At 41.8% G+C, this 18,225-nt stretch overlaps 2 protein-coding genes across 3 annotated transcripts in view; one reads left to right on the forward strand and one right to left on the reverse strand.

The window, feature by feature from the left end:
* Positions 1-691: 691 nt before the first annotated feature.
* Positions 692-3,810, reverse strand: TBCC (tubulin folding cofactor C). Its single transcript, XM_048843040.2, has one exon. It carries the CDS (start codon positions 3,698-3,700, stop codon positions 2,576-2,578), a length of 1,125 nt encoding a protein of 374 aa, XP_048698997.2. The 5' UTR covers positions 3,701-3,810; the 3' UTR covers positions 692-2,575.
* BICRAL (BICRA like chromatin remodeling complex associated protein) overlaps positions 3,745-18,225 on the forward strand; it is a 70,620-nt gene continuing 56,139 nt past the window's right edge. The window contains exon 1 of one of the 2 annotated variants that reach the window (XM_048843036.2): positions 3,745-3,818. The gene's annotated coding sequence lies outside the window, so the exon portion shown is untranslated. Of the gene's footprint in view, positions 3,819-4,357; positions 4,690-18,225 lie in introns of those variants that run through there. The other variant, XM_048843037.2, reaches the window with a different exon arrangement.

Here is an 18,225-nt window from a genome sequence, read left to right on the forward strand (position 1 = left end):
ATATCCATGGGATACAGAAACTAAATTTTAACCTTTATATTTATATACACTATACCTGTCATTCAACATTAGTGCAGCTTTTTTAGATACAATACTGTTATTTGTTCAATTCCTTTACTTAGAGTAATTCCCAGGTAGGAAAAGAAGAAAAGATTTTACATAGCAGTAGATACAGCCTCTGGCAAGGGTGAGGGGCTGTGAGACTAACCATATCACTTTTATATTTATATATACACAGACACTTCTTTGTATGAGTGAGTGAGTGATCTATTAGACTCAGGATAATGACCACTTCAAACTGAATTATGATGATTCATTTCTTACTGCAATTCTATACGTCCTAGACAGTGCAATCATTATGGCTAACCTTTAGACGGGGAATAGTAGTTTGTATTCAACTGCCTTACTAATTGTCTGAAAATTCTCTTCTGAAATTTTAAACTTTCCTCCATGATTAAAAGACCCAGAACTTTCTTAAGAGTGAAGCACTTTATGGAAGAGGACGCATTAAAAATGGGCAACTCACTTCAGTGATTTTTGAGACAGTGCCTACCACCTATCTCCATATAACACCTAAATTTTAGTCTCTGTAACCCATCTTTAGTCTTTCCTCCCTTTGTTGATTACTCCTGGGGAATTCTGCACCACTGATTCTTTATACACATAGAGCCTACAAAATAAAGCTACAACATTTGAGATGTGACATTTTATAATGTCCCTTTAAAGATACAATACGTACAGACCCCTGAGAACTATTTTCTTGGAACATATTCATTAGACTGCCAAAACAGTTTCAACATCAGCAGAAAATCAGACAAAAAAGGATTGAGTTAAATACAGTTGCTAAAGTACATTCATGGTATTATACCTGAAACTGTGAGTCTGAAGATGTAAATTAGTGTAAGAAACAAAACTACAAAGTTGTGAAAATACCCCCAACCCCATACAAGTTAAACTGTAAATGAGAGGGTAACAACTTTATTCTGGAAAAAAAAAAAACACAGAATAGGTGACACTATATTTGTTCTTTAAAAACAGTCAGGTAGAGTACCTTCAAATAGATGCTGCCTTATCATGATTATGAATGTGTTTGATGTTTTAAAACATTGCACTTCAGCCCAGAGAGCAGGGTTTGTTTTTTTCAGTAGGCAAGGCAGTGTTTATATTTATCTACACTAATATTTTAGAGTAGAAATGTTCTTAGGTGTAGGAATGTTACAATGAAATGACCTTTGAACAAGGCAGTTGTTTCAAATTTCCACACTCTATACCATCTGTCCTACTTGTAAACAGAGTGCTTTTAATGGCAGTTCCTGTATATAGTTTGGTGTTTTTTTTTAAAAGGACAAAGGCTTGCAGACTGTTCCATATTGTCTTCTAATGTAAGTACATAATGCTACACAATGTGCTTTCTGAAAGTCTACTGCCACATCTTCACCATAATAGGTTTTGGTAAATAGCCTATGCAACTTGCCTATACAAAAAGTAAAGGCAGCAGTACAGACAGTAGAGCAAGAGTTTGTGGTTAAGATTCTTCCTCTCCTTCCCCCACCAAAAACAATTTCACAGCAATTCAACCCCTTTAGGCAAATGTACCATATTACTAGAGCAAGACCCTGGTGGTACCAATCATCTATTGCATACCTTAAATATGTGCACTCTAAGAAATTGTTTACACTACTTTTTACCTCATCAACAGATTAGCCATTACAAACATTAATTGCCAATCTGGATATTTCCCGAATAGCTATTTCAGGCTACAAACATTTGCCCTTTAGCACCCAGATTAGCATTTATGAACGTATTTACCTTGAGTTAACTGGAGATCAAAACCTTGAGTGTAGGGTTAGTCTCCACCAGGAAAACAGGGAGGTCCTTACCTGTTGGCCAACATATCCTAAAAGCCTAGGCAGACAAGGCAAATTGTAGTTTTCATCCATGTTAGCAGATCAAAGTAAATCCTAGGCCTGGTCTATGCTGAAAATTTAGGCTGACCTAGCTATATAGCTTAGGGGTGTGAATTCTACATCTCAGGAGAGTGAATTTAAGTCAACCTAAACCCCAGCGTAGACAGCACTAGGCTAACGAAAAAATTCCACCTCTCTGAAAAGCTTTTACCATATTACCAACCATGAAGAACAAACATTTTTTCCTAGACAGGGTCGCAGCTTGTAATAGGCTATAGAACTCTGGAGTCTGAGCATTGTATTTCCTGATCCACTGAAGTGTACATTACCATAAGGCAATTCAGATTTTATCTTGTTGAACAAAAAGTAGGCAACAGCATACCTCTATTTAGAGGATCAGCATACAAATCACAGAAACCATAAAGAGTTGTCACAGGGATACTGCAGTGGTTACCAGCCTCTAGCATAGCACATCAATTTACAGCAGTTTAGAACAAGCAGTTTAATCCCACATTATAATTCAGCATTTGAAGACCCACAAACTGCTATTGTTGTTTTAGAATAAATCAATGTTAGTTTTATTTGCAGCTCTGCTGGGACCTGCTGATCAGTCACAAGTTTCCTCTGCAGTCTCAGAGACCGGAAAGTGTTTCCTTTGCAGCCCCCATTCAGTCCCACTGGGTGATTCTCTCCTGCTCAGGGATCACGCTCCAGTTAGGCGAGGGCTCATCTCTGGCCAGCCAGTCAAAGTCATCCACCAAGTTCCAGTTATTCCTGCCTCTGTCCAGCCCGGAGGACTCGTAGTCGTCCTCGATGCCTGGGTAGCTCCAAGTGTAGGGGGCGAAGCGGACGCCGCTGCAGTCCTCCACCATAGCCCGGCTGGTCACCTGCACGTAGATCCGGGCGTCCCGGGTGCGGTGGGTGCGGAGCTGCTGGCAGGCCAGCGCCAGGAGGCAGTCGCTACACCCGTCCACCAGCACCGAGGTGGAGACGGGGCCACAGAGCACGGTGCAGCCCCGGCAGTCCCGCACCCGGAGCGTGTTGGGGTTGCCGCGGAGCAGCACCCGGCAGTCGGTCAGGTCGGCCAGGAGCACATCGCGCTGCAGCAGTTCCGAGGGGCCGAGCTCCAGCGTCTGGGCCTCGGCCCGGCTGAAGCCGCACAGCGGGGGGCCGCTCCCTTCGCCTTCCGCGGGCAGCTGGCCGGCCGGCGGGGCGGACTCCGAGGGCAGCTGGCCGGCCGGGGCAGGCGGCGGGGCGGACTCCGCCTCCTTCCTGCGGGCCCGGAAGGCGAATCGCTTCTTGGGCTGCAGCTGCTGGCGCCTGGCCGCCAAGGCCGCCTGGAGCCGACTCAGCGCCTCCTGCCCCTGCCGCACCTCGTACGGCGCCAGGAAGCGGACACTGTCGGTGAGGAGCTTCTGCAGCCCTTGCAGCCGGGCAGCCGCCTCCTCCAGCGACTCGGTCTGGCCCGCCGCATCCTCCTCCGCCTGGCCCGGGCCGGGCCCCAGCAGCGCCTCGATGGCCGCCCGCTCCCGGGAGAAGGCGGCCGCGAAGAACCCGCTCTGCTCCTCCTGCACCGCCTGGGCCGCCTTCTCCTGCCGCCGCCGCTCCGCTTCCCGCTGCCGCTCCGCTTCCCGCCGCTGCAGCCGCTCCGGCACCGCCGCCGCCGCCCGCGGCCCCAGAGGGGCAGCCCCGCCGCCGCCGCCCGGAGCTGCCGGACCCCGCTCTGCTGCCGCCGCCGCCTCCATCTTCTCTCCCGTCCCGCCGCTCCGCCTCTCACTAAGCGGCCTGCTCATTGGCTCCCGGCACCCTGGGCTGGGTCCCCGCCCGCGATTGGCGGCCGGCCTTTAAGGCGGGGGGGATGGGCGGGGCCTCGTGTGTTTTTAAAGGGGCCGGCGCCTCTCTGCGGGACGGGTGAGTCTCCGCATTAGACGTGGCCGCCTGTGGGTTTGTTGTTATTGGGCTTCCGAAATTAGAGCCAGGCCGTAAATAACCCCGCGTGACCCCCTCCCCCGCCAGCGCGCGGGGCCGGTCCCCTGCTGAGCCCGGCGGAGGAGGCCGCGCGACCAGTAGCAGCAGGTGCGCGCGCTACTCGCCGGCCGCGCGGCGTGGCCCTGCTCCTCCGCTCAGCAGCCGCCTGCTCGCGGCTGGGCCAGGCACGGGGGCAGCCTCGGCTTCGCCCGTCAGGAGAGACCCCCGCGGGGGTGACGGAGCGTCGGCTCCCCCCTCTGACCGGTCCCTTCCCTCAGCTGCGTGCTGCGGTCCCCTAGCCGGGGCCTTCCTGCGTCAGCGTCAGCGCCCCCCGGGCGGGGGGAGTCTGCTGAGAGCAGCCGGAGGAGAGCGGGGCTGGGGCTGCGCGTCAGGCGCGGGCCGGGGTAACCCCACAGCAGGAGCAATAAGGGGCCAGAGCCGAAATAACCCTGATCCCCTCTCCCCTGCCATGACAACCCTCCCCCCCCCCCCCCGCGGCCTGTTCCCTCTGCAGAGCCTCTTCCGGTCGCCTGTCCGGTCGCTTTGAAGATGGGCTGCAGGGAGGTTTTCTTCCCGCTCCCTGTTTTCTTCCTTCCGTGACTTCTTGTAAATAATTTGCAGTCTGGGGTGTTGTCGCGACTAGAATGTATTTGACGTTCAAAATAAAGTCTGGCCTAAGCGAGTGATGGCTGCCCACTGAATTATGTTATTTTTATTGTGAATTTCTGTGTATTGTGAATGTCTTGGCCCAGTAGACTACAAAGAGGAAGACCTGGGCTGTGCCCCTGAAGGAACTTACAGAATAAATGGACAGGTATTGAAAGTACTATCAAAATTAAGACCGAGTACACTGGATACCTAGGGCTTAAGGAGGCTCCAGTATCAAAGTGGTATAGATAAGACAAACATTTGTAGTACTTCCTGTACTAAATTTCATTTGGTGCAGCTATGTGATGCTGGCTGATGGCACTGCACATGCTCCTCAGAACTATTATCAGGGATCGAGTGACCTTTTTCAAAAAGTCAAATTTGCAAATGGAGTATTTGGAGGCACAAATAAACAGGGATCTAAGTAGCTATTTATAGGTGCAAATGCTCAGTTTGACTGCACCATTGCAGTTGTGTTTTTCATGATTGTGCATCTGACTTCTTGTCTCTCTGTTTTATCCCGAAGGGAAGGGTACAGGTGAAGGGTGTGCATGTGAGTCCTAATGTGTTTAGAGGTAGGAAGCTGTTGCAAAAATATAGAACTACCAAGGATTTCTCTCACTCTGTTATTCTTTTTACTCTGTTTCTTAAATTTATTTTACAGTCAAGGCATATTTTTGAAGTATGTTTGTTGCTGAAGCTACAGAAATAAAGTAAGCTTGCTGGCTTCACGGTAGAAATATAGTCCGCTGTCGCTGTGAATTGGCAATTCTCAGCAGAACATATATTTTTTGGTTAAACTGATGTTCTGTAACACAAAGGAAGTTTATATAGTATGAGGAAGATTGCTTTATAAAAAAATAAATCTTAACACCTGTTCAGTTCTACCACTTGCCATCTTCCTCCTTGAATGTAGAAAATGCATAAAATATAAACAATTATAAAATCCCCCCCGACAACCTCAGAAACAATCCATTAAAATGAAAATGTGAAATACTCAGAGAAAGTGGTCTGGGTTTGATATCTTTTATTTGGAAAATAATCTGTTTTTTGTCTGCTATAACAGATTGCCTGTCACAGTTAGGAGTGGGCATTGAATCTGACTGACTTTGCAAGCTATAATATTTTGTTTATTGGAGAGACTGGGTTTGATTTTTGTGTCAAAAGTAAAATTACAGCATTAGCTACTAAGGAGTATCTGGACGGGACCTTGCATGTATTAAAGACAATCCATTTTGGACCTTGAAGGAAGAGGCAGTAAAGAAGGAAGGCAGTGAAATGCCCTTCTTTCTTGTTTTGCAAAAGCTTAAGTTTTGAAGGGTTCTGCATTGCAATGGAGAGGGGGTATTGGTGGAATAACTTTGATGTTATGATTTAAAAATTGAAGGATGAATGTTTGTCTAGTGAGATAAGTACTTCTCAGCAGGTTTGTAAGCGTGAGGCGAAAGTAACACAGTAATTGCAGTGGAGTCATATTGCTTTCTTGTAATTGATTTCCAGCATACCAGAGGTAATAGTCTATTCAGATGGAATATAGAAGGGTAATGTAGTGTTTAATGCATTCCAGCACTTAGCTGTCTCAACACTGCAAAGTTAATGGGTCCAGAATTCTGCTTGTAAAGGAACATAAGAGTTTTTGAATCTTATAAGAAATATCTCTTAGGCTTTGGAAAAGGAGGGTGCTGAAATCATGAAAACTAGAAAGAAATTCTGAAAGCCTCTCATTTTTTTCCTGTTTTGTAGGAATTTTGTCAGTATAAAATATAAGTTAACTGAAATATATAAACATGTCCTAGAGAGACGCTTATGCCAATTAACAGCGGAAACAAATCCATCCCTGATGTAACTGCTGTGGAGTTATATCAGACATTAATTAGGTGCAATGAGCTTAGTGTAAAAATAAATAAAATTTTCCTTCAACATTATTATTTTTTCTTGTTTCTGTTATTAAAATAAGAGGGAGATGTATGTTGTCATGTGACAGGCAGAGTTTCCAACCTTATGCTGTCACTGATGTAGGCAACACAAATAATGCAAGTGTACAATGATAAAAGCACTTATCCATGAACACGATAACTTTGACAAAAAACAGTAGTCTCGTACCATTTCTCAGCATCTCAGGAGAGAGCTTTTGAGAGTGCAGTATTGAAGTCTCAAGTTACGAAGACTTCATTACCTTTACAAAATTGTGTACAATCAATTGTTTTGTGCTGGAGGAAATGTCCGAAATAACCAGACACTAAACTACATTTGTCAAAATACATTAAATAAGTACTGCTTGTGATGTAATATTTTTTATTCTTTACTCACAAAACTTGGTAATCTCACCAGGGTAACTTCCTGCGGTTTACTGATGGTACAAAGTAGCAAGAGCCAACTGTATTTGTGAGTATGAGATTCACATAGAGAATGGAATTTTTTTGACACTGTTAAGCCACACAAATGAACTATGGTGTTAAGAGGCTAACCAAAGTAGTTTTGTACCAGTGAGTTACATGGATATCAGAGGGTGACACTGCATACTAGTAATGAAAGGTTACAGAGAAAGGAGCAACAAAATCCTTTCCTTCAATTTTCTCATCTAGAAGTTACAACTTTCCTTTCCTCATTTAGAATTTCAGATTTCAATAAATAATTATTAGTACAGTATTTTTTGTAGGAGTACCGAGAAAATCACATTCAGGCCTGGCTGTGACACCTCTATTTAAGGTTGCACGTTTTATTTTAAGCCCCTGCTTTCTGTTTATAACATTACCAAACTTTAACCATTTGAGTTGAAATTTTCAATGCTTGTTCTTTGCCTCAGACTGAATTCTGGGGGGAATTTCAGCAAAAACAGTGTAGCTATTTCTGAGACCATGGTTAGAGAAAAATAGGTAGTTTTGCCAATCTTATTTTTTTGAAACTGTTTCTTTGAAGAGTTCTAGTGGCTTCATGCTTTTGAGTGGGGAACTTGAAATTTGGCAGGTGAATGGGCCTGTGGTTAGGAAGATGCCTTTCGTTGTCTCTTTGACAATCCATCCTGGCTTGGTTTAGCTCTAAGCTTCTGAAATTACTGAGCATGTGCAAACAGCAGAGCTTTTTAGGTGCTGCTGAAGTCTTTGAACATTCTGTTAACCACAAAGCTGTCAGTGCTTTAGACAGGCGTTCACCTGTACTGAGCATGCACCAGCCCTATGGAGCTCTTAAATGTCACTTGTATTAAACATGCTCCCAAGCCCTGCTTAATCTTTATCACATTGTTACAGGTATAGAACATTATCTACATTTGAAATGCTTTATTGATTTGTTTTTTTGATTTATTGATTCATGGCCTCTTGAAGAAAGAACCAGTGGACAGAGGAATACGTTAGAATGTTGATTCCACTAGTACAAAAATATTAAACTATGTCCTTTGAGCACATTAATTTGGATAACCGTTCTAATTAATAGAGGTTACATTTTTTTAGGGAAATATGTTCTTAAAAATTAACCTTAAGTTATCAGTGTAACGCTCTTTTTTTTTTTTTTGGGTAAGAAAGTCATTATGGGTATGTCTACACTGCGGCTGGGAATAAGCCTCCCAGCCTGGGGAAGACAGACTTGGGGGCTTGAGCTAGCATGCTAACAATAGCAGTCTGGACATTGAGGCTTGGGCTCTCAAGGCTAGGGGGCTGGGTGGGCTTGAGAGTCTGAACTGCAGCCTGACCAACAAGGTCCACACTGCTTTTTTAGTATACTAGCTCAAGTCCTGCTGGTGTGAGTCTGTCTACCTGGGCTTGGAGGCTCTCTCCGAGCTGCCGCATAGACATACCCTTAAAGGGCCCAATTCTCTTCTCAGTTACACTGGTACAGTTACTACTGAAATCAGTGGAAGTTGCATCCCTTTATTTGAGGGGAGAATTAGGTATCTGGGTTCAAGTTCCAAGTCAGAAGTTGGTTTCATAATTTGCCACTACAACTGTGCCATATAGTACTGTTCAGGTGAAAGTTAAAGATTGCATTGCACTTTTGTCACTACTTAAAAACTACAGGGAATAACTCTATAAATCTGTCCAGCAGTATCTGTCTGTCAAATAGGATTGTTTTATCAAAGACCCAAAGCTGCACCACCAAGAAACATGGATAATGTGGCTCTGTGTGGGCATAGGAGTCCTGCATTGTTCTGAGTCTAGGGTTCAGGCTTGACAGTGTGTGAATTGCTGATGGCTGCATAACAGGTGCTGCATAATGGATGCTGCATTGGTCTACACAACTGTTGCACCATGAGGGTCTGATTCTCATTTACACTAAGGCCCTTTTACACAGCTCTGGAACTCTGATGGGGCCTTAAAGTGAGCATATGAATTATATTTACACTTACTTTAAGACCTTTTTACACTGCACACTTTACATATTTTAAAAGGGCCTTACTGAAAACGAGAATCAGGCCCCTAGTACCTAACACATTATTGAAAGCACTTTTGGATACTTTGCACGTGAAAAGCTCTGTATAAAATTCTGTTCTATTTTAATGCCGTTTCATATTTTGTTTTGTAAATATAATTTATCAAATCTTTTCAAAAAGCCAAAGTAATCACGATAGAAGCACTTACAAAGACAATTCCTGCCAGCATATATATAATTAGGATATTGTGTTAATATTTCCATTATTAATTCCTATTTCCAGAATTTTTAAATTCATTATAATTCATTGTGAGCTGAAACTTGGTATAGGTCTCCTCCGGAAGCACTTTTTTTCCTTTATTGGATAGAGACTTCAAACCCTTCTATTGGTCCTGTTGACACCCTGATTTTTCCCACTTTGTTCTCTTCCTTTTGGATATGTATACCTTTGTCTGTGTACTGTACGCTTGAAGGATAGGTCCATCCCCACTGGTTCTTACTACTCAAGTTTCTGTTTCTGTGTCTGCAAGGCCAGACATAGGGTGACCAGAAAGCAAATGTGAAAAATCGGGATGGGGGTGTGGAGTAATAGGAGCCTATATAAGAAAAAGACCCCAAAATTGGGACTATCCCTATAAAATCGGGACATCTGGTCACCCCTAGCCAGGCATGTGATTCTTATGTTGTGGCTCTGCAGAGACAACGTATTGAAGAGGAATATGCCCTAGCCTTTTCCACATTACTTTTTGTATTTTCTCCTGCGAAGCCCTGGTGAAGGTGATTAGACATGGCTCCTTTAACGTACATTACTTTTTCAATCAACTAGAATGTGACACTAGGAGTTGACATAGGATACCTGTTTGGGCTGCTTTTAATGTTTTAGGACTTTTGTTTATATTTCTAATTTAAAATTAAAACTAAATACTGAGGACCAAATTTTTTCCTGATATAAACAGGTGGAATTTAACGGAATTAAATGGAGTTGAATTTAAAATGTTGCAGGTCATTAGTCTGTAATATGGGCAACTCCCTTCTAATATATATTGGAAATTTGAAAAAACCCTAAAATACTGAAATCTGAAAACTGTCTACGGTATATTCCCATTATATAAGTAGTTCCATTGATTTCAAGTCTGGATCCTGCTGCTTTTCATTCTGATTTTTATTATGCATATGGAACAGGGTGGCTCAGATTCTCCAATGCAACAGTGAAAGCTCTCACAGGTACTGTAGATAATCCAGAAAAAGCCTAAATTGTTAGATAAAATTAGATGAGGAGTAATGGGTTATGAAGTCTTTCACATGTGGGTCCTTGGTTTAATCTGGCCTCAGTAATGACTGAAAGTAGTTATCAGTTTACTATTGGTTTCTGTATGGAATACATGAAATTCAGCCTAGTTCCTAGTGGTGAAAACCATCATCACAATATTACCTGGCAACATGATGATATCATTGAAGAAGCTAAGGATTGAATTGGAATTTAGACTGCTCTACGCTTTTAGCCTTAGAAGTGGTTTTTCTTGTCAAGGAGCATCAGCAGGGCAGTATGGGAAAGATTGCATTACTACCTCCCATGCTGCTGTGGATAATGATAGACTAGAGATTTAGCATTCTGTGGATTAAGCTTTTAGTTCTTTTTATTTTGCATTTAAATTCAGTTATTTTTTGAAATCAGACTTTAACTGTACCTTTAGTATTATGAAAATTTAACAGTCAAATGTGTACCATGGTTGAAACCCTTTATAAAAAAATAATCTAGTATCTTCCATTTATTATAGAGTTTTAAATGGCAAACATTATTAAGTCTGAAATTCCACTTTTGTTGTAAACCTGTGTTTCACATGCTCAAATCTCTTTCAAAACGTTTTAGCGGTGAAACTTCATGTTTGCAGGGAGGAAGTTAGCACAGATCTGGGGCTTAGTCTGGAAGACACAAGATGTGCTTCTGTTCCTGGCACTGACTCTCTGTGTGATTCAATTGGTTAAGTCCCAAATTTTTAATTCTCTCTGCTAATTTTGAGTGCCCAGCTTGTGATACCTGGAGACTGATTTTCAGATACTGAGTTCCTGCAGTTCCCACTGACTTCAACTGGAGTTGCGAGTGCGCAGCTCCTCAGCTCCTCTGAAAATTTGGCCTTAGGTGTCTAAAGCTGAGCATCCAAAAATGGAGGCATGCAAAACTAGAGGCAACTTTTGAATGTTTGCCCCTAAACTTCTCTGCTACAGTTTCTCCTTCTGTAAAATAGTTATAGTAGTCATCTGCTTTATAGGTGTATTGTGAAAGTTAGCTAATTGTCACATTTGTAAAGCACTTCGAGATCCTTGGTTGATAGATTTTATAAGTGCAAAGTAGTCATATATTTGGTCTCAACTGAAGATTGTGTTTTGAATATCTAACCCTTTGTTAAATAATGAAGATATATAAGACAGTGTTAACGCATTTATTTATAAATAAATAGGACCCAATCTTCCATGCCACTATCTTAAATGCAGGTTCCATATCATTGCATGTGGAACAGATTCCTACTGCAGTATTTTTCAAGTTAGTGACATCATGAAACAAAGACTGTCCCATAGCTTCACATCTCCATTTACAGGGATTACACAATGATTCTCTGCTATAAAAACTGAAAAAGTTAACAGTTTGGCTCATGGAGAGCTAGTTATCATACTTGGCTCAAAACAATGGCCCAATCTTGCACATTTTTTTACGAGAATGAAAAAATGAGCAAGAACTGGGCCCGAATAAAGTGTAGGGATCAGGTCAGAAAAGTACAGTTTCTTTTGTCTGCCAGTGTTTGTTTAATTATTTAGAGCCCAACGTTGCAACCCTTATTCATGTTGAGTAGTTCTTGAAGTCAATGGGACTTTACATGTGACCAGATGGTTCATGTGCATGTGCACTGGGCCTCAGTCTAAAGGGTTCTGGCTTTTAATGAAAGCCTTAAGATTCATTGAAGACTTCTGAGAATTTGTCGGCCAAATTTCCTGGCACTTCTGGAGCAAGGGCCAGGGTAAACCCTGTCTCCCAGATGGAAGAATTAGAGGGGAAGCTCTCAAGTAAAAAGATGCAGTTTCTATTTTCCTCAGGATTATTCTCACTTAGGAGAGAATAGGGTCCAAAATAATTTAGCAGTGGAAGTATACTACAGCAATTACTACTTTGCATTTATTCAAAAATATAAAAATGACTTAAAGATGGGTAAGTGATATTATTCTCTTTTAACAAATGGTGAAACTGAGGTCAAAGTTATTGTGAGCCAAATTTTCCAAAGTGGCCTTTAATTTTGAATGCTTCCATTTCTGGCTGCACAACTTCAAGCACATTGATCCTGATTTTCAGAAGAGTTGAACACCTAAAACTCCAATTGTGAGCAGCTGGTGCTCAGCACCTCTGAAAAGATACTGTGTTACTAGAGGGAATCATGTAAGTACCTAGATAACTTGGAAATGAGGGCCTAGGTGTTTGCAGCTGAACACCCAAAAATAGAGGCCACTAATAAAAACTTGAAATTAAGTGATGTACCCACAATCTCTCAATGAAATAATGGGAGAGTCAAAAATGAACACAGGATTTCCTTTGACTCCCATTATCTACTCATGTTGTCTCCCTTTTATTTAATGTTTTTCCTGCTACAATTCTACTCAACAGCAGATGCTCCATCATGTTTCTGCTTTTTTGTTGCAACCCACTGGTGTTTAGCTTCTGAATTACATCTTTAATATTGCCTACTTGAGCTACATCCTGAACGGTGTATGTCAAATGCTGATTGTGCCTTTACTGTGGTGGACCCTAAGATGTGGAACTTATTTTCGCCTTGGCCTCTATTCCAATCCGTTACCGTCACAGGTCAATTTTAAATATCTTACTTTTTTTCCCCCAGTTTCTTTTGTATTACTTTTACATAACCATTGTTGATATCCTTATGTGCTTATATCCTTATGCATTCCCTATTTTTCCCTACGCAGTCATTGTTATAAGGAGAATGCTTTTATTCATTCTCTCACTGTAGTTTTATATGTTTATTTTATTTGCCAATTAAAAGGAGTATTTGTCCCTTACTCTAGGTGTTTTTGATGATCCTTAAATGTACAATTGCGAAAGAGATTCTTCCAGTAATCAGCCTTCAACCATTAATGGTGATAGTCACAACAACCAACAATAAAACTGCAGCAAAAAGCATATTTAATCTATCTGGACAAAGCCTTACTAGTCCTTCGTAGCTAGAGAAAATAACATGACCCTTGCAGTATGCCCTGATCATCAATACATTCTGACTATTTCAGACATTCAGGGGAGGGGAGAGAGTTCCAAAACTGAGGGGACCTCTTGGTTAACACACTGCCAGCTGCGCACTCTCTCTTACAGTAGTGGGGCTCTAGCTCGGGTGCACCCACTGATACAATTTTGACAGTATAGTACAGGGAGACAGATGGTCTCTCCAGTAAGTAGGGTCTAGGTTAAGTAGGGCTTTCCAGGTTAAAATCAACATTTTAAATTCTACCTCGTATTTAACAAGTAGCCAGTGTAGATCCAGAACCATGAGTAAAATGTGCTAATGGCAAGGTTTCTAAATTAGCTGCTGAGCCTTGCACCAGCATCAGTCTTTGGATAGATTTAAAATGTAGTCCCATCTAGAGCACATTGGGCAGTCTAATTTGGAGGTGGCAAAGGTGCAGAAGACAACTGCAAGGTCTAAACCTGATAGAAACAGTTTCAATTTTTTCACTGCATATAATAGGCAGGGTAGAGAGGGGGAAAAACTGATTTGATTGTAGTTGCTGCCTGATCTTCTGATAGCTTGGAATCTAGCCAGACTTCTAGATTGTGCACCTGTTCCACAAATGATCAACATCAACAATTTGCCTAATTCAGGCAGGCAAAAATTTTCTTTGTCATCTGTTCTGGTTGTTTCCTCAAACAACCAACATCAGTCTAGTCTAAGCAGATAGCTATCATCCACTAAGGCAACTGACTACTCTGGTACTCCTATTCCAAACACCATATCAAGAGTACTGCCCAGCATATGAGTTGATCCAGCAACCATCTGGCATAGATTCACCATTGTCATGATGTCTGGCATAGATTCATCATTGTCATGATGGCCATGAACTCCTGAGCTTTTTCAGAGAACTTGTCATCCACATGGAGATTGATGTACTGTAATCTCTTACTATCAGTTTTGGTGTCTTTAAACCCACTATGGTGAGCAACCTGAGCAGCTCCTAGAAGGATTCCATTGTGCAGCAGGGTGAGTAACAGACTAACACCAATCTCATTTTAACACTGTTGCAGGACTCTCAGAGAAGCAAGACACAGCACGCTATATATGTGAACAGTTTTGGACTAGATTTCTTGCATTTTTGGTTGGATGTAAACAAAACAGTTACACCACTCATGCTGGCACTGAATACTCAGCTGAAGTCTTGTCCAAGCAAGTCTTGGCAAACCTGCAAAGTCAGGGGCCTCATCTTTCACTGAATCCTGAATCATTCTAACTTCATTCAAAGTTGAACCTGTATTAATCGGCAGGACAATAGGACAAGATCATTGTCCATTGACATCCTCTCCTTTCGAGAACAATTTTGGTAAAGCCAAAAACGTCAAAGTCAAACATCTCAATAATATGTATTTTCCCCTCTTTGTCTCCCCCTTCCCACTATCACAGGGCTCAAGTTACCATCCCCCAGGCCTCCAAATCCCAGCCCATAGCAGCATTGCTCCACCTCCTGGGGCAGCCTAAAACAACCACTTAAGAAGGGAACCAGATGCCAGAGCTAGATACCCAAATGCGGAACTCAAACCAAATAGTAGAATACATTTTGATACTGTAATTACCATCCAAACAGTAAAATTGTTCTCATTATCAACAGGCCATTTACCCTTGCCTCCCATCCCCAAGCTGAGTTCACTACCCCAAAAGGGAGAAAACAAAAACAAAATAATTTTTATGTGTGTTGTACTATTTATTTTATTGTGAATTGTTATACATCATTCTGAGTGACTTGGTGGTAGGTATGGGGAGACGCTTCAGAAATAAAACTAGTATTAATTCTGAAAGGACATAGGGTAGTCTTGTTTTCCTTGTATTACATGTAATATAATCACCTACTTCTACTTGTCAAATGTTAAGCTTAAGTACATTAATGATTATATGTCCATAAGAACTTTTCTATAATCCAAAATGTAGAGGTTTACATTTGCTTTTGAAATATGAGTTAATCATAGTTGTTTCTTTAAAATTACAGCTAATGAACTGATCATTTAAAAGTTTATTTTTTGTCTAGTTTTGGATTAAAATTATATGTATATTTGGCTATAATAAAAGGCGAGGCTTTGTATTAAAAAATAGGAAAGGAAAGCAAAAGAAATCACTGTTTAATTGGAGCTTTAGAGCAACAGCTGTAAAACTCACTTGGTTGTCCTAATTGCCATGAGTAATAGAAAGAGGCTTTGAAAAGTAATCCTTTGTAATGTTTAAGATAATAATTATATTCCAACCAGAGTGCAGTTGTTTTAGAATTAAGTCTGTACTGAACCAGTTAGAGAGCTGGATGTCACAAATAACAGGTGTGGAGAAATATATATCAATGTACACAAAGAAGAGAGCTATCCTCAGGAAGCAGGGACTGAATTTAGAGCTTGAGTCCCCAAGAAAAGACTCCTCAAGGATAATAAACCTCAAGTGCTATATGACTTGAAATGGGTCGTTAAACACGAAGTTTATATACAAATGGTGGCGCACAAATACCAGTTTTCTGTTCTCTTCCAAACATGGCCAGACCTCTTTCCAGACCTGGAAAAATATGTTTTCACAAGTAGCGTGTTTGTATTTTCAAGTCCTCGTTCATTAAATGTGACAAAAAATATTTTTAGTTTTCACTCTTCAGTATACGTTCCCACACAAAAAATGCCACTTAACACTGAGTTAAGGTTAGACTGCTTATCTCACCAACAAAAAAACATAAAACATAAGGAAGTATACAATAAGTAATTCAACAAATCTTCTACACTCCACTCATCACATCCTTTTCTCAACCACAGCTGCCTCCCTTTCACTACCCACAGATCTGAACCTGAAAAACAAGCCTTAACTTAGCTAAATTTATTGGGTTTGTGTTGCTTTCATAAGTTACAGTCTACATAGTTCTGGACGTGGTTTTGTATTGGTTTGTAACTGTGGCATAGTATCAGATTAACAAGAGTGGCTGTGAGGATTTTAAAAAAACATTTAGGAAGTTTTGTGAATGGATGATGTATGCTGGTAATTGTTTGCAATTAGGCAGTAATTTTTATGTGGCAGTATCAATGTGGTATATTGGTGTATTATATTTATGATCAGAGTTCAGGTTGAACACTGGTTGTTCAGAGGGATGAAGGAGACATGGATCACATGTGCTGGATGGGAAGTACTTAATGAATGGAGTGGAGTTGTGGTATTGAATGAGTTTTTACAGTTTGCATTGGAGGATGATGCAGACTAGCAATCTTAACTCAAAGTTTAAAACTGGAATTTCCCAGTTTTTTAAATGTGTCAGTACTATGACAGCTATCCATGTGAACAACTATTAGTACTGTACTGATATGCACAATCCTCTGTTTGCCTTCCCACCAGAATCCTCTTATGCCTCTTCATAGCTCAGCTTTCCTTCTGAATCCTGTACGGCTGAAATCTTTTCTTCCATGTCATCCTGTAGAGCTCTTGTTCCCCTCCATGCCTGATTATCTGCATACTCTCACCCCACCAATATCCCTGCTTCTTATCATGGCCTCCTACTTTCCTACTACTTTCAGCTTTTAACTGTTGATCTGTCTGTAAATATAGATGTATTTGTACTTATATATATTCATGTTAATATACATTTCATCTAAAAGTTGTAGAAGGAGGGAAAGAGGGGATATATGGTGACCAGTTGAGAGACTGGGAGAGCTCATAAAGGAATAGAGCTGTATGGAGTCACGGGAGGAATGTGTACTACCAGTGAGGGGATGGGGGCCACACAATCCCTCCAGGCAGGAGGTCTGAAAGTGGTTTCAAGGGGTAGGGATATGGGGCAGGGGTATGAGGCATACCTTTCAACTGGCTCAGCTCCAAATCTGCAATGCAGTGTGACAAAGACCCAAAATTAAGGACACATGCAGGAAATTTAGGATGCTGTGAAACTAAGTCCTTTGAATGTAAATAGATAATTCTGTAATCTCTTTTTCTTGTAATTCTGTTGATTCTAAATAATTTTCAACAATAAAAGTAAAGGGAGATGCCAAATTTGTGTAGATTGTAGGTCACTTTGGCATTAAAATAAGTGACATCAATCAAAATGAGATATTTGAGGGGTAGGGTTATGGGTTACGGGGGCGGGGTGAAGAATAGAGAAATGGGACTTGAGTGCTGGGAGAGACCTGCAGGTGGAAAAGAAGGGGAATGGTGTTTCATCGGACTGCAGATTTTCTCCCCTCTTTCTCCCCTTAGCTCAAACTCTTTTTCACCCTCACCTCACCTCTTCCCCTGCCCACCACAGTTCACCTCTCCCCCATGTCTCCATATCCCTGCACACCTGCTATAGCTCCTTGCCACACCATGTCCTCACAAGGATTTCCGTGCTCCCACAACCTTGCTTTGCTCTGGTCCCCTCATTTCTGAGCACCATTACTTCTCTTGGTTCCTTATGATGGTTGAGGAAGTTGGTGGAGCCAGGGAGCACTCAGGATGTGTGTAGTGGGGAATTTGGGGAATAGAATTTGATTGGGGGAACCAGGCTGTGGAGGAACCACACTGGCACTTGAAGGTCTTCCCCATCACTGCTGGCTCTGTTCCCTGTGCACTAAGTCAGCATGGACATAGGGAGCACTTGATGTGGTCTCAGTGCAGGGGCACCCGCAATTCCCCTTTCAAAAAGGGAGCAATTTTAAATGTTAAATTCAATAGTCCTCTGAAAAGTTACTGTTTTAAATATGAAGAACAAATTCGAGCTTTAAAGTGTAGAACGGTGGGATTTTAGTCCTGCTTTAAGTGCAAATTTCATTATTGTCCGAACTATTGAGTCCTTTCCAATGTCTTGTCTTTAGAATTTGGCCTACACAGTAGTATTTATAATAGTCTCTATGGATTATTCGTGCAGAGGGGAGTGGGAACTCCAAATGGGTACAGGTTTATCACCCAGCAGAAGAGGCAAAGGGTTCTTATCTCTAAACCTGTTGACCAACATAGATCTTGGGGGCTGTCGTGGAGGCAAGGTGCCTCAGTACATCCACTTCATCAGCTCCCTGCAGTCCCAGAACCTGGACAGCAAGGTTATTGTTCTAGAAATTCCCTCCAAGGGGGAGGAAATGCAAGTT

This window comes from Caretta caretta, chromosome 3, assembly GCF_965140235.1.
Source record: "Caretta caretta isolate rCarCar2 chromosome 3, rCarCar1.hap1, whole genome shotgun sequence".
Taxonomy (NCBI): domain Eukaryota; kingdom Metazoa; phylum Chordata; order Testudines; family Cheloniidae; genus Caretta; species Caretta caretta.